General features: G+C 35.6%; 1 protein-coding gene across 3 annotated transcripts in view; it reads left to right on the top strand.

Annotated features, from left to right (window-relative positions):
• The first annotated feature begins 2,048 nt into the window (after nucleotides 1-2,048).
• The window catches only part of RGS7BP (regulator of G protein signaling 7 binding protein), a 195,803-nt gene continuing 174,430 nt past the window's right edge, over nucleotides 2,049-23,421 (top strand). Inside the window, exons 1-2 of one of the 3 annotated variants that reach the window (XM_074282415.1) lie at nucleotides 2,049-2,921; nucleotides 4,035-4,201. In XM_074282415.1, coding sequence (XP_074138516.1) covers nucleotides 2,757-2,921; nucleotides 4,035-4,201 — 332 coding nt within the window. In that variant the 5' untranslated portion in view covers nucleotides 2,049-2,756. Of the gene's footprint in view, nucleotides 2,922-3,102; nucleotides 3,461-4,034; nucleotides 4,202-23,421 lie in introns of those variants that run through there. The other 2 variants (XM_074282414.1, XM_074282416.1) reach the window with 2 other exon arrangements.

The raw sequence follows: 23,421 nt of genomic DNA, 5'->3' as shown, positions 1-23,421 counted from the left end.
ATAGGTATGAGATGATATCTCAAAAGCTGTTTTAATTTGCATTTCTCTAATCAAAAGTAATGCTTATAGTTGTGTGTAATGTATAGTTTTTGAGAATTGCCAATAATGCTTGGAAGTTAAGCAACTTAGCTCTGGTCACATAGCTTATACCTCTGTCACCGACAAAACTTGAACCCAGGTCTCCTTGACTCACAGGCCAGACCTTTATTAACAGTTATGGGCTGCTGTTCAATGATGGCAAGCACCCAATAAATATTGGTTAATTGAATAGTTTATTTATGTGTCATTCTCTATTTTAGAAGTAGAGCTTTGTACATAGAAAGTGCTCAATAAATAATTATTTTCTAAATTAATCAATATGTCCATTAAATTAAGATAATTTATAGATGCCCTTCAGTCTCCTAGGTTCAAGTCATTTCCCTTCTGGATGAGGAAGGGACAACAACAATGCCTTAGTTCTCTTTCTCTCTCTCTCTCTTTTTTTTCTGGAACAAATATAATGATCAGAGAAGCAGGAGATAATTTTATATACACAGCCCCTGTATTCATATTCTTGGGACTGAAGAACTGCCAGGGAATCTCTTCCTTTTCAACCCTCGCTCTTGGAAGAAATATAAAATAGAATCAGGAACTTTGCCTTTTTCTATTTTAATTTCTTGAAATTATACTAACATTTATATTTATATTGCATTTTATGAGAGGAAGGATGACATATAGTTTTGGACTCAGGAAGATCTGGGTTCAAGTCAAATATTTGTTCTAGCTGTGTGACAATGGAAAGGACACTCAATCTTTAAGTGCCGTTAGGCAACTTTCTAAGAGTATATTAAAGATTAATTCACTTCCAGATCTAATTTCATGATTTTATGATCCAATCTACATTAGTAGAGGAAGTTTCCAGACCAAAGAGTTCCCCAAAGTGATACAGATTGAGGGAAAGGGTGGAAGGAGATAGGAAGATTTTAAGAGTTACACACTTTCCTCTCAACAATTTTATGAGGGGAGTAACACAAAAAATCTTCTATTTGCCAGCTGTTTATTTACATCCTCTCAAAAAAATTATTCAATAGTTCCAATATACTCACAGCATTAAGTTTGAATCCCAAGTCAGCTCCTTTCCCTTCCTTCCGTTAAGATTAAATGACAGGTATAGAAATAGACTTCTACCTCTTCCTTAGTGGGGCTTTGGAATGGATAGAATTGATGGAATTAGTATCAATTTTGCCTCAGCCAAAGAAAATTGTTAGATTAGCCCTGCTTCTAATCCACTGCCTCATTCCCTATTCCATAACCCAGGCCACTTGACCTTGTCTCTTCCCCACTCTCCACCATGACTTCAGGCTCCTTCCACTCCAGGACAACTTTTGCACAAACGGCTCTATCATACTTACAATTCTCTCTTACTGCTCTATTTACTGACCTCTGATTCCTGGTTAGTTACTTTCCCACAAAGCAAAAGAGGCGGCTATTACAGGGAACTGCTGATTTACTTTCACTGTCTGACAGCCCGTTAAAAGAATCTCACAGCTTTTCTGAGACTCAAGGCCAACTCCAGGAACATTAACAAGCTGGAGGAAGCAAATGGTGTTAAAGTAAGGGACCCTTGTGTGGCAGGATCACATTTGTAACCTTCTACTTCACCTAACACTGATAATCTCTACGCGTAATAGAGAAAATATGGGAAAGAAATCGTCTATTTTCATACATCCGAGTAAAAGGAGGGGTAATTCTGTACGGATAGATCTGCTGTTTGAGGCGTAAAACTTTTTTAACCTCCCTCTCTTTCTCCGCCCCTTCCCCCATTTGAGTTGATAACCACGGACCCAAGCGGAGGGAGAGGGCCTCTGACCAACACTGGTTAAGCTTAAATCCCTACGTGTTTAGGTCCAGCATGTGGTAATATGCTCCGCTCTGATGACACTTTTCGTTTCTAATAATAGAGAAGATGAAGTAATATTTGCAATTGATGTTCCTGAGCATTTGATTGGATAAGTGCATAAACTGTAGGGGGGGGTTGGATTGATGGATCGCATTAGTATTCCTGTCCTATCAATGGGCTAGGTTGCTAACAACGTCAGTCTGCCAGATTCCCTGCGTCTACCAGTCCCACCACGGGTCCATTTGGGATCCTCAAACAGAACATCCCTTAGAGACGGGATCAGGCAAGCCATTAAGATAGAGCCCGTGGCCCGCTCGGAGGACAGACGGTCCTAGGATCTGAGAAAGGGGGGAGGGAGGGGAGGAGGCTGAAGAAGCAAGCGCGGCTGCGGGAAGACACAAAAGCTGGAGCGACTCTTCTCCCCCCACTCCCCTCCCCTCCACCCCCCGCTTCCGCCCCTCAACCCTTGCAGCTCGGGTTTGAAAGCTGATCCCCCTTCTGAATGGAAACTCTGAACTGCCGGGCACCTTCGTCCTTGCCTCGCCTCCAAGTCCATGCCGAGAGCAAGGCTCAGCGATCTGCCCGCGCCAAGCTGCCCCTGCAGGGGCTGAGATGCTGCTGAAGCCAACTTGATATCCTCCGTCCGCGCCCGTAGTGGGAGCGATGCTGCAAAGCACAGCGCCCGCTCTCTCAGCTCTCCTTCAAGCTGAAGGTTATCAGCCGCCCCGGCCGTCGCTGCTGCTGTGAGCGCCCAAGGAGAGGGACTCTGGCCGCCTCCTTGGCCGTGCTCCTCGGCGCGGTGAGGGAATAGCTCTGGCCGCGCCAACTGGGGATCTGGGCAGCCCAGCAGCAGCTTCGGCTTGGTGGATGTGTCTGCATGAGTTCTGCACCGAATGGGCGCAAAAAGCGCCCGGGCCGCTCCACTCGCTCCTCGATCTTTCAGATCAGCAAGCCGACGCTGCCGAGCGGGGACTGTGAGCGCAGGGGCAGCGGCTCCGAGAGCGCCCACAAGACTCAGAGAGCCCTGGACGACTGCAAGATGGTGGGTAAAAACAAAAGCTTTTTTTTTTTTTTTTTTTTTTTTTTTTTTTTCAGGGGGAGGGGGGTTGGGGAGTCATGTTTTGATCGTTTGCTTTAGTGCCACTCCCCCCTCGGTTTGTCTATTCTGATCACGTGCAGTTGCACTATTTTTAAAACTGCAGTCCCCCCACCCCCACCCCACCTCGCTCCAATTCGGGTTGACATCCGAGTGGTCTTGGTTCAAAGGGGAAAGTACTAGGACACCTCCACAGGATCTTGGGGTAATGAGGGGGCCCACAAGAGCCCGATGGTTTGTAGTTTCTCTCCCTCCTAAGAATGGTGATTGCAAAGGAGACGGTGAATTAGATTTCTGAAAGGAAAAAGGAGGAGATTAAAAAGGGGGGTAAGAAAAGAGGAGGGGGAAACCCAAACAGATAACTGTGTGCTTGCTGCAGAAAGGAGGCTGATTCCAGTGCAGTAACGAATGTAATGATTTTCCGCTTGTGATGCCCCCAAACCATCCAGCCTTTGGAAAGCAGTGGTGGGCCTGGCTGAAGAAGGGTAAGCAGCTTGGCAGTCACCCACTTGACAAAGTGTTTTCTGAAAAAAGACAAGACAAGAGTGACCTTTTTGTTATAATCTCATAGCAATTTGAGAGATTGCCAACCTTGATCCAATAAGAGTGGTGAGCACAGGGGTGAGAATCACTAGGATCTGGTTTGAAAGGCAGACCTTTGAAGAGAGAAGAGCTAAATTAGGACACCTTGTCAAATCTCTCTTCAAAGTCCCCAGGGCTTAACCCCTGACATAGGTTGCTCTCCAAATATGTTGCTGCTGTTTAAAAACTGAATCAAGAGAAGGTAGAGGGAAGTGGTAGTCTTATCTCCCCTGACTCTATCTAAAATAAACACCTGTCTAGTAGTGGGATAGGGGTGGAGGGAAAACTAGTAGTGTTTATCGCTAAGGTTCTGAGCAGTTCATTATCTAAAATGTTCAGGTATCTGAAAAAATTCATTTTCTGCCCAATTTCTGGAGTGGATCACTTGGAAGGCAGGCCTCTGTTCACATGTATTGGAGTATGAAACTCCCTGCCTATTTTATTGTGTTTCATAAAAGTAACTCGCCTTTATTCCAGCTTGTCCAAGAATTCAATACCCAAGTGGCCCTGTATCGAGAGTTAGTCATTTCTATTGGGGATGTCTCAGTCAACTGTCCATCTCTAAGGGCGGAAATGCACAAGACCCGAACCAAAGGCTGTGAGATGGCCCGGCAGGCCCATCAAAAACTTGCTGCAATCTCAGGGTAGGACCTCTTTTAATATCTTTATAACTTATGTGTAAATGAAACATGAATGCTTAGGGTATTGCCTGGTTACTGACTTGTCCATTCAGCTCTACAATTTTTAGGTATCCTGAGATTTGGAGTTCTTCAATAAAAAGGAGAGACCATGTGCTAACCACAGTTTAAAGACTGTTGAGCCTACATGCACATTTTAGGAACAAGAAGTAGTAGTTAGGTGGATCTTTACAAGATGTCTATAAAAGCAGAAAGAGAGATCTCTTCAAGATGAAGTGTCAATTGGCTTGTTAGATAAGAAAATATGGAAATGAGAGGGAATAAAAACTTTTTTGTTGTTCTTGTTGCATGGCTAGTCATTAAGATGAAATTGAATGTAGATTCTGGAGACTGATTTTATCATCTTCTCAGTGCACAAAAAGAAACAGGCCTTTGCAGTAGAAAAGGAAATCTCTACTAAGTTTCAGAATTATTGAAAGATTAAAACAATTCACAAAATGCCATTTAGGTGAATTTCTATGTCTCACTTAGAAAGAAGACTCTTAAACTGTCTGAAATACGAATCACTCATTTTAGTAAGGATAAGGAAAGAAAGTTAAAATATGAAAAGTGACTTTTTAAAGTTTGAGGAAACATTCATCAAAGTCAAATTAACTTTTCCCCCCTTATTTTTCTTATCACACTGATTATTTGCCAAGCTAACTTATTTGATACTTCAAAAGATTCTTGATTATTCCTGGTTTGGCATTTTCCTCATTGGCACTGAATTGCTATGCCCTCCCAAGAAAAGAAAAGAAAGAAAAAAGAAAGAAAGAAAGAAAGAAAGAAAGAAAGAAAGAAAGAAAGAAAGAAAGAAAGAAAGAAAGAAAGAAAGAAAGAAAGAAAGAAAGAAAGAAAGAAAGAAAGAAAGAAAGAAAGAAAAAGAAAGTAAACTTAATTAGACAGGTTCTTGGATAAAAGATATACATCCTATGGTTGAACTCAAGACTAGAAGTCTTTGCATCTTGGTAGAACTTGCCTGAGTTTATCCCCACAATCTTTTAAGTGGTCAAATGTCAGCTCCATACCACACTGAAGTATTAAAGTAGGACATTAGAAAGATTTATTAATGATTAATGATTATTAATGAAAACTTTCTCCCCTGATTCCCCATCTACTCTCTGAATCCTTCAGCAAGGGAATATCACTAAAATGCTGAGGTGACATGATATTTACATTGACAATTTTCTAAAAGATGAATTTCATTTATGATTTAGTGAGAGACATGGAAAATCAATTGAACTTACTCATATATGCTGCAAATTGAATAGCTATTATGTATCTATCTCATTTGTTCTTTTTTTCTTGCAATGATTTTTAATATCAATTTCATTTTTGCAGCATCTGTCTAATATGCTGCCTTCTCTTCTATGACACCAATATTCTAGTGCAGTCCCTCATCATTTCATGCTACTAATAAATCTGTCTGCTTCAAGTTTCGCCCCATTCTAGTTTCTCCTCTCATCAATCACTAAAGTGATTTTCCTAAACCATAAGTCTGATTACGTGCAATTCCAATGACTTCTATTGAGTGGAGGATCAAATACAAAGCCTTTTAAAACCCATGTTCCCACCTCCCAACCCTCTCTGCATCTTTTTATGCTTTATTTCTTGAAATGCATTCTTTACTCTGGTGATATTGGCTTCCTTTCTATTCCGCCAAGACACTTCATCTGTGGCCCCCATGCATTCTTTTTGGTTATCCCCCATGTTTGGAATCTCTGTCTCCTCCTTTCTGTCCATAGAACATCTAGCTTTGTAAGGCATAACTAAAATCTTAGCTCCTTCAAGAACTCTTCCCTAATTCCTCTTAATTTTAATCTTTCCTCATTTAATTATTTCCTATTTATCTTGCATCTGACTCACTTTGCATGTTGTCTCCTCCATTACATTATAAGCTCCTTGAGGGCAAGGATTATTTTTTGCCCCTTTATGGATCCCCATTGCTTAGCATAGAGCTTAGCATATAGTGAGTGCTTAACACATGTTTAGTGATGGATTGATTGAATACTAGTACACTAAATAGTAGTTATTAATGTATAAAAATTAGAAAATCCCATGTTATTTATCAAGATAATTTTATGACAAAAATGTATTTCAATACATATGGTAAAAATAGTGTGTTACTCTCAAGTTGAGAGATTAACTAAGCAGATTGCAGGCCTATTTTCACTAGTAATATCTGCTGGTCTTTTACTATGTACAGGAAGCACCCCAGGAATATCAATGACAATAGAGGAGGAGGGGAATTAAATGCCTAGAGAACTCAGGGAAGGAAGGTGGTACCCATAAGACCCTTAACTGACCCCCCCCCCAAAAAAAAAGAAAAAAAAGAAAAAAAATAGCAAAGAGATGAAAGTAGATTGAGAAACTGAATTTGAAGAAAAGCAGGTTATAGAAAATTCCAGCAACATGATAGGAGGAAGCAGAGTTATTATTTAGAAAAATAGGAATCAGGGTTTGGTAAGCAGGCATGTGAAAGTATGGAGCTAAGGACCATAAAGGCTTTGCATTCTGGAGTAGGCAGGAATTCTGCAGTCTGGAGACATAAGCTACAGAGACCCAAGTCCTGTGTTTTCAAAGAATATTGGTAGGTGAAGTTCTAGTTTACTGGGAACTTTCTATACTGATGGAATCATAGATCCAGTTTTTAAAAAATCTCCATCGTAATTCAGAAGCCAAGAATTACACCATAGGGTCTCATAATCTCTTTGTGGTTCAGCAGTTGAAGGGGCAACACCAGAATTTAGATATATACTCTACAGTGTTGGTTGAGATTTAGGACTGAAGTGAATGAGAGATAGACATGGCAACAGAAATAGAAAGAGAAAGACAGAGCAGGATAGAAAATTTAAATCAGTCAATTTTATAAATGGGTTTACAACTCAATAACATGCAAGCTTGATTAGCAGGAATCTGATACTTCTTATTCCCCCACAGATTTCATTTATTTATGCTCTTTTGGCTAATTAACCACATTAACTGAAAGTTGACCATACATGTGGTCCACAATTCTCTTAAGACTCATAGAATCATATATGGAAAAATCTTTAAGAGTTCTCCAAAGAAAAGCCATTTCCAGGGGTAGAGTTTTGTACAATTTTTGGCTCTTTAAAATAAGAATAATTATTAAGTTTAACCTTGTTTATGAAGAAAAAGGCAAGGAATTCCATTTTAGTATTTTAAAAAAAACTATTTGGATGCCATTAATATAATCTGTCACTTTCCTTCCCACCCCATCACACAGTAAAATTCTGTTGATATTGCATATATATATATATATATATATATATATATATATATATCCCTTCTTCCAAACTCAAAGTATCAATGGGAAGTGGGATTATGGAGATATTTTACAGTTTGAATCAGGAAAAAGATTAAAGAATGGGAAAGGTTCTTAGTAGAGAAATAAAAAGAGAATAGGTGAGGGAAGGGAAAAGAACAAGGTTGGGATAAAAGCATTGTTTGAAGTACTGAAATGAAGAAACTCTGCATCTTCTAATCTCTGATTAACCCAAATTACTGCTTATCTCTAACTGATTCACTGGTTGTGGGACCAGAAGAGATGGAGTTTGGTGTTAAGGTAGGCACAGGGTAAGGGCAAAGATAGGGAGGTTAAGAAGAATGAGAGATAAAAAAAAAATAGTTGGAAAGGATGGGCAGAGTGAGCCATGGTTATTTGCATAAATAAAAGAGTTGGGGTCATGGAAGAAGCATTAAAATGCAGATCAAGAAGCCTGAATTCTAGCCAATGTATATCACAAGTAGTTTGTTGTATGAACTTGGCTTCAATGGATCTTAGTTTCCTTGTCTATAAAATGAGGACACTGGACTTGATAACTCTGTTGCTCTTGTAGCTATGAATCAGAGTAAACAATAAGTGAAGAGATGACCAGAAAAGGGGGAAAACACTTAGATCATGTACTAAATATGCTACCTATTTGATCTTGGTGTAATTTATAAAATAAGGTTATCTCCTCAAGCCCTTATGAGTTTTTCCACTTACAGGGACGGAGGGGGTATCCTGAACCCTGAAACTTCTTTTTCTGATCTTATTTACATTTACTCAAATCAGGAGTTCAGGCCAGGGATGCTGAATAAGGCCAGATAATGTCACATAGTCAAAACAAAGAAACCTTCACCCATTTAGATTGGTTTAATTCATTTCTTAATGCTCTCTAATTTTGACTTAAAAAGGGGAGTGCAAGATGGTGCCGAAGGAGGTCAGTCTGTTTGTCCATAAGTATGTATTAAATGTCTACTGTGTGCAATTGCAGTGCTAAGTACTGTAGTTATAAGGAAAAAGTAAAAGAGAGTCCTTGTTCTCGAGGAGCTTACAGGGTCTTGGTAGTACTTTCCCAGTAAACCATTATCTTTTCATTAAGTACAAAACTAGAAACTTGTGAGCTGTTGATCTAAACTTACTCCTTTACCACATCTCTGCAATTCGTGATGAGTATAAGCCAAGATGAGTATAACCCAACAGCTGTCTTCTGCCATCATATTGCCGTATTATCTGTAGACCTCCAGTTAAAGGTGTGAGGCAATTGCCTGGATCTAGGACCATAGGCATTATTATTGGAAGGGATATTATTAGTCACCTAAGAAAACTCACTCACTTTTACAGGTATAAACTAAGATCCTTAAGAGAAGTGACTTGGCTAAAGTAAAATGTGAGTTCCAAATCTAAATCCAAATCTAGTCTAATCCTTTTATTTTACAGATGAAAAAACTGAATCCAGAGTCTTAGTCATTCAACTAAGATAGTACAGGTTAAATGGTATATCTGGGCTTTATACCCATGTCCTGTAACTCCAGATCCAGCATATTTCCCACCATACCATGGTGCCTCTCATCATGCAGAAAAGAAGGCATATTAAACAAATATTTTGTCAGCCTAGTAGAATACTTTTTCTTGTAAGAGGAGCTCATTAAGTATTTGTTGAACAAGCAAATGAATTAATTGAACCCTTGCTTAAGATTGATTGCTTCATCTTGTTCTTTAACTCTGGTTCTAGGAAGATTCTACTGGGAAGTTTCCTGATTGGCCATTAATGATAGCAGAGCTATAAGTGTTGCTCAGACCCCTCTGTTATGGATAGTGGTGGGGCAACAGATTGGATCCCATTCATATCTGCATTTGGTAGTAATGGTGATGACTCAGTTTTCTCAGTTTTCTTTCTTTCTTCCTTCCTTTCTTTCTTTCTTTCTTTCTTTCTTTCTTTCTTTCTTTCTTTCTTTCTTTCTTTCTTTCTCTCTTTCTTTCTTTCTTTCTTTAACCTTCAGATGGGACAATCCTCCAGTGAACAATGGCAGTTTGTACTGTTCCTTTGGGATTTGTTGGCATATTTACTATGCCTTCTTTTTAATTCTGTATTCCCTTGGCCTTAAGGTTTTCTATTTTGGCCTTTCTTTAATACCTTGCAAACAAAGGAAGCAAAAGAGTGGAAAGTCCTATCTGGTTATTTCTGGGGTTTTTTTGGGACAGTGGGGTGGGGTTTGGATAAATATCACAGGGCAAGTACAATTTGGAAATATTTACTCTGTATGGACTCATCCTGAAATATTTTCAGAGACTATGTGAAATTCATATGACTTTTTTCTGGCTGAAGAGGAGAGAGGTATGAAAAATGAATATAGAACATAAGAATAATCAGATATATATGACTGTTCATTATGACATTACAATTAATAATAATGAATAGAATTTCTTTAGTATTTTAAGGATTAAAATACATTTTTACATATATGATCCCACCTCTTCCTGTGAGGTAAATGCTATTATTATCCTTATTTTTCAAGTGAAGAAATTGGAGCTTAGAGAGCTTATATAATTTGACTAATTACACAAGTCTGATGACTACAGAAGTGATCCTTTAACCTTATAACATATTTCCAATCAAACATACATGACCATCTCTTTCATTTAGGGTCCATCTCTTTCATTTAGGGTTCTACCTTTAGTGCACATTTTTTTTTTAAAATAAATCATCCTTTACTACCTTAGATGTTTGGGGAATTTTGAACTTATCTTCTGCTGATCAGAGAAAACTCTCCACCCCCTACTTACTAGACAAATGAGGTGGAACATAAATTGGAGACAGTTGTTTTTCAGTAACATTCAACTCTCTGTGATCCCATTTGGGGTTTTCTTGTTTTGTTTTTTTTTTTATTCATTTTTCCAAATTATCCCCTCCCTCCCTCTACTCTCTCCCCCCCGATGGCAGGTAATCCCATACATTTTACATGTGTTACAATATAACCTAGATACAATATATGTGTGTAAATACCATTTTCTTGTTGCACATTAGTTATTAGCTTCCGAAGGTATAAGTAACCTGGGTAGATAGAGAGTAGTGCTAACAATTTACATTCGCTTCCCAGTGTTCCTTTTCTGGGTATAATTATTTCTGTCCATCATTGATCAACTGGAAGTGAGTTGGATCTTCTTTATGTTGAAGATTTCCATTTCCATCAGAATACATCCTCATACAGTATCATTGTTGAAGTGTATAGTGATCTTCTGATTCTGCTCATTTCACTCAGCAACAGTTGATGTAAGTCTCTCCAAGCCTCTCTGTATTCCTCCTGCTGGTCATTTCTTACAGAGCAATAATATTCCATAACCTTCATATACCACAATTTACCCAACCATTCTCCAATTGATGGACATCCATTTGGGGTTTTCTTGATAAAGATCTTAGATGTACCATTTCCTTCACTAGATCATCTTATGGATGAGGAAACTGAAGCAAATAGAGTTAAAGGACTTGCTCAGGTCATACACCTCATAAGTATCTGAGGTCAGATTTGAACTCAGGAAGAGCTTAACACCAGAGCCAGCACTCTGTCCATTATACCACCTATTTGCCCATCTTTTGTTTAGCAAAGCCAATAATTGTGCCTCAGGCTTATAGTTATGATGGTGTTGGGGCAGCTGATTAGCTGTATATCTATATCTACATCCATTTCCAATACCTGCTACTTCCTAACCAGTCTTATGATAATTAGTATTTAAATCCTAAATCCCACCTTGCCTTCAAGGACTAGCTAAGATGCCATGTCCTCTGGGAAGTCTTCCATTTAGTGAAAAATTATTTTTTACATGAAAAATTATTTTTTTACATGCCTCTCATTGTAAATTCACCTTATATCTTATAGGTAATTTTGTATCTACACTATATGCTTTATAAGAACAAAGTTATAGTCAGTGGTATGCTGGTAGCTAAGTGTTTAATAATCTTAAAAATGCATATATAAATATGTCTATTATAAATGTTACTAATTTAAAGGATGTCTTATCCACAATTTGTAAATACTAAAAATATATAATAGTTTTAATTTAAATTACATATAGTCAATTAGTTTTTATAGAATGCTTTTATTGATTTTTTTAGCCAAACTTCTATATCTGTGATGACTTATGATTGACATTCAACCATGAGTTGCCTCCCAATCTATTAATTCTCTTCCCTATCAAAAAAATTGTCATCCAGTCTGATATCTGGCCTACTGTTAAATGATTTCTCATCCTTACATAAATTCTATTCATTTTTAAAAAAACATTTCAACACTAGATATAATAGATCAAGTACTAGAACTATAACTTGAACTTGGGTAAAAATTCTTATTCTGACATTTGTTATCTCTGTGATTATGGACAAATTGATTCTCAGATTCTTTATCTTAGAGGTGAATATAATAAAAATTACCTACTTGTAGGGTTTTTGGGAGCAAAGTACTTTGTAAACTTTAAAGTGTCATATAAATGTAAGTTAAAATTTCTTTTTTATTTTCACTTAATAATTCTCATATAATAGATCTTCAATAATATCCGATGACCTATTGACTCTCTGAATGAATGAATGACATCATTCATTCACCAATTTTAAAACATCTGCTTTGGGTTTTTTTCTCCCTGCATAATAGTATGTTTGCATGGAGCCATTCAATTCAGTTAAATAAGCATTTATTAAGCACTTATTGGATTCACGATACTGCATTAGATGGCAGGGATTCAGATCAAAAATAAAAATAGTTTCACTCATAAGAAGCATTGTACTGAAACTATGTACACAGGTAGATAAGGATAAAATAAGGAGAAAAGGAAAGATTTGATAGAAAAGCCAGATGACACCAGAACTGAGCCATGGAAAAAACTGAAGATTATAAGAGGCACAGGTAAGTAAGTTATGCATTCCAAGTCTGAAAAACATCAGGAGATAGTATTCCAACTGCAAGGAACTGGTCAAAGAGACTAATTTGGCTATACACATTTCATAGGGGAGTAATGTGAAATGAGTTGGAAAGATAGATTGTTGTGTAATTTTCAAGGTTTTAAATACTTTATGCAGGAGTTTACTTTTTGCCCCTGACATAATGGGGAACCTGTAAAGAAGATTCTTGAGCAGGAAAATATCATGGTCAGACTTGTAATTTAGGAAGAATATTTTGGCCACTGTGGCTGCCAATTAGGAGGCTATTAGGAGAGTGTAGATGAGAGGTGATAAAAGCTTTCACTGTGGTGGGGAATGTGTAAATGGAGAGAAATGAATGTGCATAAGATAAGTGGAAGTAGAAGAGACAAGATTTGATGAATAATTTTTATGTGAAGGAGGGGAAGAATAAAGAATCATGATGGATAGCTATCCTCTCTTTTTCAATAGTAATTAGCTAGTAATTTAATTAAGATTAGAAATTCAATCCCAGAAGAGACTTATGTAGGAATCATGTTGATGTGGAGATAAGAATTCAGCAGATAAAATTAGTAATATAGATATGACTATTGTTTCTTTATCCATAACCATTATTGTCTGTCCTTTAGAGGACCATGGCATAAGGGGGGTGATGCTGTGACATTTAAGTAAATTAGATTTAAATTGGAATGGGCTGTGCAGTCACCAACATTACTTTTTCCTCCAGAGCCATCTGAGATATAGATTAGTATGACTGGAGATGGCCCATATATTATAGCTACAGGCAGAAGTATTTCCAACCAGGTTCAAGGATAAATGCATTTTTAGCAGCTAAATAGGGCCAGATATGATAGAAAATCTGTTGTATTACCTAACATTGCCTACTGACGCATTACCCTTTTCTTTTCTGAACAGATCTAATTATTATAATTTTGTTAGACCTTTTTATTTTTTTAATATAAGTCTCATTTATAGAGGATATTATAGCTAAAATGAATTGTAGGGAAAGTCATCGTTCTTTGCTTATTTATTTATTCCAACTATTTATAAGAAATAATGCCTTTCTACAGACTTTGGTAAGAAATGAAATTAGTTTAAATTTGATAAAATTTCTATTACATTTGGGTTATCAATTTTTCTGGTTTGAAATTCTAAATGAACTATTTCTTTTTGAGTTTTTGAGGAAAATATCCCTGGCATAAAAGTCCCATTTTCAGAATCAATTTATTACATGGTGTATAGGCAAATTTTCTTCAAAATAAAAAGAATCACATTATTAGAAATTTTTTTGCAATTTAAACATTTTTAAATTAAATATAAAATGAGAAAGAAAAAATAATTGCCTTGTATAAAGCAATCTACAAGAGAAGATTCAATATAAACATTAAATTTTCATTTCAAGAAAACATACATAATAAATATTACACATTGTTTTTAAAACTATTCAACTTTTTTTTGCTTCCTCTTTATTTTCTTTTGTTCTCTTCTGTGCATTTTTTACTTTATTTTTTCCCTTCTCACCACCCTAAAGAAGGCTACAATTAAGTATGGATATAAATATAAATATATATATATATACACATATATAATATAGATAGATTATAGATATAAATAGCTATAGACATACACATATATACATTTAAATACATATGTATAAGACCTATATTATGCTTATTTCCAACTATCATCTCTTTCTCTGAAGGTAGACAGCATCTTCCTTCATAAGTTCAAGTCTTTCCATGTTTTTCTAAATCAGCCAATTATCATTTCCTAAAAGACAATATTCCAACCCAATCACATCCTATTTGAGAGATTGTCTATGAAAATTTTTTTTCTTCTTCAGTTTTCTGCATTTCTTCAATTCTTTGTTACATAGGTTTTATTTATATAAGAAAATCTTAATTTTCAACAGTATTCTCTCTTATGATATAATTTAAGGTCTGATAATGCTGAATCTACTTTCTTTACATGTTTTTTGTTTGTTTGTTTGAATTTCTTGATCTTTTGCTCTTCCAAATGAGCTTTATTTTTTTTTCTAATTTGATAAAATAATTTTTAAATAATTTAATTGAGATGACATTGGATAAATAGAATAGCTAAGTAAAACTGTCATTTTTAGAATTATGTTGGGTTTACTTATCAATGAACAATAAATATTACTTCAATTATTTATATCTGAGTTTATTTGTATAAAAAGTTTTTTACATTTATGTACATAATAGAATTTTAGAATTCTACAATTAGAAGGGATCTCAGAGGTAATTCTAGCCACTTCCTGAAACCTATCTATAGCATCTCTTATAAGTGATGGTAAATTTTTATTTTTCCGTGGTGCATAGTAGATACATAATAAATAATTATTGATTTACTAATTAGCTTCTGCTATAATAGCTCCATTACCAGGGAAATTTACTTCCTACAAAGAGAGCTGAATGATTCCATGCTTGGACAGCTCTGATTGTTAGGAAATTCTTCCATATATCAGACTTACATTTGCTTTATAATCATAAAATAAGTATTAGTTCTTTCTTGTCTACAGAACAACCACTTAGGTGTACTTACCTATGTTCAAGGATTTGCATGAGAGAAGCACTTTAGACCGTTTCATTCATTCTACCACTAAAGAGATGCATTAGTTGTCTGTTCCATGCTAGGCACCATGCTAATTCTTGAAGATATACAAACCCAGTTCTCAAGGAGTTTATAGAGTGTTTAAAAAAAAGGCTATGTATATTTGATGACTAATGAAAATATTAACCCTGACCCTATAAAATGAATTAGCTTATATTGTATTCTTAAAATGCTATATAATTGTAACTAAGGCTTGGTGCCAGATTCTGGTTCCACAAATGTCTGTGGTACAAAGGAAAGAGCTTTCTAGTCATAAAACTTTCAATTCAGCTTCTGATTCTTTATGATATCTTTATGGCTTTAACTCATTTAATCTCTCTGGGTTGTAATTTTCTTATTTATAATGTAAAATAGATGACAAAATGATTCCTGAGGTCTTTTTATTACCTTATGAGTTATTATTATTTTTTTAAAATTTGAAGGCCCTCATAAAAGATTTGGAACCAGGAAGACCTAGCTTCAAATCCAGAATCTTATTACTATTGAATATGTGACCCTGGCCTAGGCATTTGAACTTTTCAGTTCTGAAGGCCAGAGGTGTCAAAAACATAGCCTAAAAACTCCCTATTAAAGCCTAAATTGAACTAAGATGAGGAAATTAACAAAAAGAATTAAATTAAGTTAAAATGCAATATAGCATAGATAATATTAATTTGTGGGTTTCTAAGTTAATATGTACAATGTGACTCAGTGGATAGAGCACTGGGCCTGAAGTCAAAAACAAAAAAACAAACAAACAAAAAAAAACCCTGAGTTCAAATTTAGCCTCAGACAGTCACTAGCTATGTGACCTCTTAACCTGTGTTTGCCTTAATCTACTAGAAAAGAAAATGGCACATCACTCCAGTGGGTTTTACTGTAATACAAAAAAATCTAATTCTGCCAAAATATTTGTTCTGTTGTACCATTGGTTTCATTTTTGTGAAAAATAAGAATGTGTTGTGAAAAATGCAAAAGCCCTAGCTTATAAAGTGTATTTCAGTGCACAGGTTCTTATAGGATCATGTGCAAACATACTAATGAAAGCCACATAGAGGTTCTTGCAGTTCTTTGAGGCAATAAGTTTATATTCATGAAATGTCTGCCTTTGCCTGTTAATAGAAGGGCCAATGTAGCAAATGGGAATTTCTGGTCAAGCAGAAGAAACAAAATATTGTCATGATAATAACAATTGACATTTTAGTAATGTTTATAACAACAAAATAAAAACAAAAAAGGGAAGTAGGTAGTCCATGTATTTTTATCCCCATTTTATAGCTGAGGAACTGAGGGTAAAGATGAGTCTAGATTCACAAAGATCTGACTACATATCCTGATTCTTATACTTGTTATGAACAATGAAAAAGTCATTTCACCTCTCCTATGGAGACTATATTGAGCTTCAGTCTGCCTTCTAGTGACTGTTCTCCCTACTATTTTTCTAGAAGCCTCACAAAGTTGAGTCTTATCCTTTATTCGCAAAACAATCCTTCAAATATGTTACTTACATGACAAGCTCGCCTTGAGGAAAATATTTTGGAAACCTTAATTCATTCAATGAACAGTAAGTTACATTAATTTCCTATTATATGTTAGGCACTGTGCTAGCTCTTAGGAATATAAAGAACAAAATTAATGAATCCTTGTCCTCAAGGAGCTTACATCATGTGGCTCCAGGATCTCTAAAACTGCAGTTTTTAGGCTTGTGTTATAGGGTATTCTGGCAGTGAAATCATGGGTTCTTCATATATTGACATACAACTGAAAAAACCAAGGCTGTGAGAGGTGAAGTAATGTGAACAAGGTCATGCTCCTGTCAAATGTCTGAAATATAATGACCTCAAGGCTCTTGATTCCTAAGACTAACACATTTTTCATGCCATTTTTTTTTTAGAATACAGAAAAGTGATCAATAAGCAAATCGACTTTAGAAGGATATTCTGTCTCTATTTCTCTCTATATATATCTTACACCCACATCCCACCCCCCCCACGTCTCCATCCCCTACATATATATAATCAGATTATAAAGGGAGAGTATTTGGTATCCTAATTCTCCCATACACCTATCATTTGTGATTGCTCCCTCTCCTTTGACATGTGTATCTAATAAGTTACCAAATCTTATAGATTCCATAATCAATCAAGCAATAAGCATTTGTTTATGTGTGGGACTCTGTCTAGACAAAGGAGAAAACAAAGCTTTTCTTTTACCCAGAACAACCCCCTTCCTGATTTTTCCTTTTTCTGTTGGAATTTCTATTATCCTTCCAGTCACCCAGGTGCACAAGCTCAGAATAATCTTCAACTCTTCACTCTTCCTTCATTCCCTTTATCCAGTCAGTTGGTTGGTGTATTTTACCTTCCTGGCAATTCTCCTCTACATCTCCTCTCCATTCACTCTGGTTCAGACCCTCATCATATCAAGTAGCCCTTGCTTTAATGAGAAAAGGGAATAATAAAATAGAGAACTGAGAATGTTTTTGTGCAATCGTAAAGGATAACAAAGAATAAGATATTTTATTCTGGGACTAGAATCATCCATAGACACTAGTTAGGCTTATGAATTCAAAATGTGTATGCTTTCATTTCTCTTCCTATCACCACTAAACTCCTTTCAGGTTTTTTTTTATTGTCATGCTTCAATTATATTACAATTGCTAATTCCCTTGCCTAGACTCTCCTCCAATATATTACTGCACAATGTCACTAGATTCACCTTGTTGAAGTTGTACTGCTTACTCTACCTACCTTACATTCACAATGATCAAATCCACCATTACTAATTTTCCTCTTTCCTGGAATCTACAGCTTTCAACACTTTGATGCTCTAGGGTAGGAGTGAGGTGTAAAGGGATACTGTTTCTTAAATTCTGGAAAGCCTTAAATCCTCCATGCCTGAGGCTCTAGGTTTTGGTTTTCTCTGCATTTTATTTCTTGGTCATGTGGATGATGAATCATTCAAAACTGACTGTAGGACAGAAACATATTCCATTCAAGCCTCTTTTCTCTTATAAAGATCTATACAGAGAGCTGGGGGCAAATCTGTAAACTGTATGAAAAGTTAATTTTTTTTCCTTTCCCTAAGTGATGATTCTTAATAAGTGGGTCATTTTACATTTCCATTCTTGATCTCCCTATTTGCATTGCTGTTATCCTCTTAGCCTGCAAATTCCCATTTGTCCCAGTATTAAAGAACAAAGTATTTCCTCACAGAAACTATTTTAGACATAAGAAAAAACCAAGAAGATAAAAAGAGAAGCTTATACTTAAAATATAAACATGTCATATTGTTTTTCATGGCCTCATTAAAACAGATTGACTCCTTTGGGGGTAAAATGACAAGAATAACATTTAGGATTAATTATAAGAGGTTTTATACTCACAAGTAAAGGCTAAAGACAGAAAAATTGAGATGGGTGTGAAGAAGACATAGCTAAATTGACAGTCAATCTAATCATTTCCAGGGCTGTTCTCTTGTTTTGGCTTTTAAGTGATAATTTATTTCTCACCTTGGGCAGAAGGAGGAGAAGGTGAGAGGGGAAAACAGCATCAGATAAATAGAATAAGTTTGAAGAGCTTCAGTTAAATTCCACAGCTGTGATTATACATGGAATCCCTTATAAGGCTCATAGATTATACATATAGACAAGAAGGGACTTGGAGACTATTTAAAATACATTCTTTAAGAGGTTAAATGATTTACCTTTGCTCACTAAGAAACATCAGAGATAGAGTTTGTAATTCAGGTGTTCTTATTCCACAGGTATTGTAGACACATTTCACCTCATCACATTGCCTAACTTAGGCATTCACCTGTAGTTAAAGAGTCCACCAGACATGGATCCGCCCACTACAAGAGATGTTGTATTGATGATATCATTCCAACAAAGGATATTTGTTGGAAATCTTAAGGTCTTCATAAAGCAGTATGAAGATGCATAGTTTCAGTGATATCTGTGAAACTTGATGGAAGTTTAACTAAACTCTCCAAAGACGCATAATTGTTTATCCATCTAGGTAAAAGGTGGATATGATCAAGCAACAGATAGATCGAGAGAAACCAAGAGATAGCTCCTATTAATTCTCCTGTTTTCCTTTCAGTTGCTCAAAATGCTGTATACACAGCTTTTTCTTGGAAAGGGGAGATATAGGAGAGAGAGTTGAGGATGTTTCTTTTAAATTTCGTATTTACAAAGCACAAGAATGTCTTTTGTAAAATTTTACTAGGGTATCAGAGTCGATTACAGCTATTAGTGGGCTCATGAATTATTTGATAGGTTGAGCTGTGCTTTGTTCTAGCATCCTTTCTTTGATACACTCTGCTCCAGAAATATTTCTTTCCTTGTCTTTTCAATAAGGGTAGCTTACCTTTCTCTTGAGGATGATTTAACTGTGTTTCTCTTTAGAGTTTCTGTTCTATTAGATAATCTTCTGAATTTTCTTACAGATTATAATTCTATAATATTTCCCAGTATGCCCATTCTTCTTAGCATTGCCACTATCACTTTCTCAATCAAACCAAAAATGTTGTTGAAAGAATTGGTTTCTAGAAATCTGTAGAAGGTAGGCTTGGATAATTAATCAATTGCTCAGTAGATATGAATAGAAGGAAATAAAATTGAATGAAATGAAATAAGAAGGGATATAATAGGGTGGGATGGGATGAAATGGAATGGGATGAGGTGCAAGAAGAGAGGATATTATAAAGGTAGAATCATCAAGAACTGGCAAATGATCAGATAAGGAGAAGGGACAATCAGTCAACTAGAATTTATTAAGTGCCTACTATGTATCAGCCACTGGGCTAAGTACTAAAAGGTTAAGGAAAGCTCCTAGATTGCAAACTTGCATGACTTAGTGGCTTCAGCAAAAAAGTTAAGTTAGGAGGAGGGTTATGTTTAGGGAAATGAAAATATATTCAATTTTAGGTATATTGAATTTGAGAAATTTATGGGACATTTAGGTGGAGCTGTCCAGTACAATGACTACATTTTTTGACTCTCAATCAAAGAGGTTCTTTTAATTATTTCCATGGAAATGTGGCAGAAGACAGAATCCAAAGCAAGAGATGAGCTGGTTCAGTTGAGAAAACCTCTACTCAGGAAAGTTCAATGTGTTTATTTAGTGTGGCAAAAAAAAAAAAATAATAAAGGTTTCTCATAGGTATTGTGCCACTGTTTTGGTGATAACCTGTGAATGAAAACTCTATTATTCACAGTGAAAGAAGAACTTAGGTAAGGATATCATGGGAGTCCTTCAATGTGCCCTAGGAAGTAGATTTGGATCACTTCTATGTGCTCAGAATTTTTTTTAAAAACAACCTTTACTATACAAAATATGTGTGCATTAGGAGAGAGAAACATGAAGGCCCTTTTAATAAAAATCCCAGTTTCAGAAATACTTTCTAGAAGGATAGGATTATTTTCCCCTCTGTGAGAGAAAGGGTATGGAAGGAAATAATGTAGAGAAAAGTCAGGCAAGGCTACTATGTCCTCTCTATGCCTTCATAAATGCACCTAGGAAGAAGCCAGTGGAATGTTTTTCATCCTGAATAGAATATAGGAAGGATATTTCTTTACTCTATGAATTTTCTGAATGTGAAAAAATTACTCCATCAGTATGAGTGCTGTTGAATATTTGTTAGTGAGCTAACATCTCTTTTTATTATAGGGCACAGAAACTACCAGACCTCCAAACCACTAAACAAAACTATTGTCTTTGGATTATTCATATCATTTTTTTTTGGTTTTAATTTATTAGAGTCTAGTTTTGGTTTTCTAAGGATGAAAACAGTTTATCTCACAAATTATATTCAGAGTCAAAGTGATTTTAATTAATTATTTTACACATCTTAACAATTGGGTAATTTACAGGATTAATTAAACAGCTAGATGTCTTAGTGGATAGAGTGCCATTCTCAGTGTCAGGAACATTCATCTTCCTGAGTTCAAATTTGGCCTCAGATACATACTAGCTATGTGATCCTGGGCAAGTCACTTAATCCTATTGGTTCAGGTTCTTTATCTATAAAATGAGCTGCAAAAGAAATTTCAAACCACTCTGGTACCTTTGCCAAGAAAACCTCATGACTGAAATGACTAAACAACAGCAGAATTGTTTCATTATATGTGTGAAAATTCAAATACTTGCCTAATACAAATATATTTGGTATATTGGTAAGAACATAGTCAAAAGATTTGAGTTCATCTTCAGATCTTGCCAATTTTTCTGCCTATATGACTAGACAAGTCACTGAATCTCTGAGTTTTAATTTATCTTAAAATAAAAAAAATCAGAAAAAAATATTTGTGAAATTCCTTTAAGTTCTAAAATCTTATGAATTCTATGCTTTTTGGATCATAAATCCAGGAACCAGAAGCAGTTCATCACTTTCAGAACTGTTAGACTATATTTCATTACAACCAAATTTCTATAAAAGCCTCTTTCTTTGCACCTTGTAAATACCCAGTCCCTAGGGCCTGGGAAGGAAATTGCTTGTTTATCCACATCAGGTAGAATTAACTAACTTCTTAATGGTAAAAGACACTAAAAGAGAGAGTACATGGAAGATCCTTCATAGGAGGAAGAAAAAAGGTGGTACAGAAGGAACAATAGATCTCATGTTCACTCTTACTACTCACCAATCAATGTTTGGGAATTTGTATGCTAACCAGAGCAAGTTAGATAGAAAGGAAAAAGAGATAAGAAGAGCAGCTTAAGTAATCATGAACTGGATTGAGGAGGAAGAATAGTGTACCTTTGATTTGTATGTGTAGAGATATTTGCACATTGATTTTTCCCTCCCCCAAGCATTTATTTAAAACCTACTGTGTGCTAGGTACTATGTATATTTTACAAATTTTGTCTCATTTTATCCTCACAAAAACCTTAGGAAATAGATGCTATTATTATTCCTATTTTACAGATGAAGAAACTAAGGTAGACCACAATTAAGTGACTTTCCCAGGGTCAGCTAATAAATGTCTGAGACTGGATTCAAATTCACATTTTTCTGACTTTAAGCCCTCTGCTCTATTTTGTCACTTAGTAGAGTTTTCAGATTAGGAAAGGGTCTCTACATTTATGGCTATTTGTAACTGAATTTTAATTATAACTTACCAAATGACACAAATTCTAACATTTTGAAATTTGACTATAACAAAATGGCCTGCTCAGAAATATATTAAATGTACAAAACTTGTTGATTGCAGATGATTAGCCGGTCCTGAAGGCTGAACTTTCTTTTATTTGCCATGGGAACCCTCTTTAACATATAGTAGTGCAGCAAAAAGAGTGATAAAATCAAGGTCAAAGGACCCAAACTGAAATTCCAAATCTGTCACTAACACTTCTGTGACCTTGTGGTCTCATTTTCCTCTGATGTACAATGAGGAAGTTGACCAAGATGAACTTGGAGAATTCTTTACTCTTTTTTTAAAATTATAGCTTTTTATTTAAAAGATATATGCATGGGTAATTTTTCAGCACTGACAATTGCAAAACCTTTTGTTCCAACTTTCTCCCTCTTTCCCCCTTCCCCCTGATGGCAATTGACCCATATATGTTAAATATGTTAAAGTATAAGTTAAATACAATATATGTATACTTCTTCATACAGTTATTTTGCTGTACAAAAGAATTCTTTACTCTTGCTCTATTACCTTATGAACTTATGGTATCCATATTGCTTTAAAGTTTGTAAAGAAAAGGTAGCCTTTGCCCTTTCATCAAGAAATTGAACGCTCTTATTTCTTTTTTTATTATTTTTATCATAGTTTTTTTATATACAAAACATATGCACAGGTAATTTTTCAACGTTGACCCTTGCAAAACCTTCTGTTTCAACCTTTCCCCTCCTTCCTTCCATCCCCTCCTCTAGATGGCATAGTGTCATACATGTTAAATATGTTAAATACAATATATGTACACATATTTATACAGTTATCTTGTTGCACAAGAAAGATCAGATTTAGAAAGAAGATAAAAATAACCTGAGAAGAAAAAACAAAAATTCAAGCAAACAATAACAGAAAGAGTGAAAATGTTATGTTGTGTCCATACTCATTTCCCAGTGTTCTTTCTTTGGGTGTATAGCTGGTTTTCTTCATTACTGATCAATTGGAACTGATTTGGATCCTCTCATTGTTGAAGAGAGCCACGTCCATCAGAATTGATCCTCATATAGTATTGTTGTTGAAGTGTATAATGACCTTTTAGTTCTGCTCTTTCACTTAGCATCAGTTCATGTAAGTCTCTCCAGGACTCTCTGAAAATCAATCTGCTGATCATTTCTTACAAAACAATAATATTCCATAATATTCATATGTCACAATTTACTCAGCCATTCTCCAATTGATGGGCATCCCCTTAATTTCCA

The sequence above is a fragment of the Sminthopsis crassicaudata genome, chromosome 1, assembly GCF_048593235.1.
Source record: "Sminthopsis crassicaudata isolate SCR6 chromosome 1, ASM4859323v1, whole genome shotgun sequence".
NCBI classification, from domain to species: Eukaryota; Metazoa; Chordata; class Mammalia; order Dasyuromorphia; family Dasyuridae; genus Sminthopsis; species Sminthopsis crassicaudata.
The sequence above is the reverse complement of the archived record's forward strand: the minus strand, read 5'-3'. Positions and strand labels throughout refer to the sequence as shown.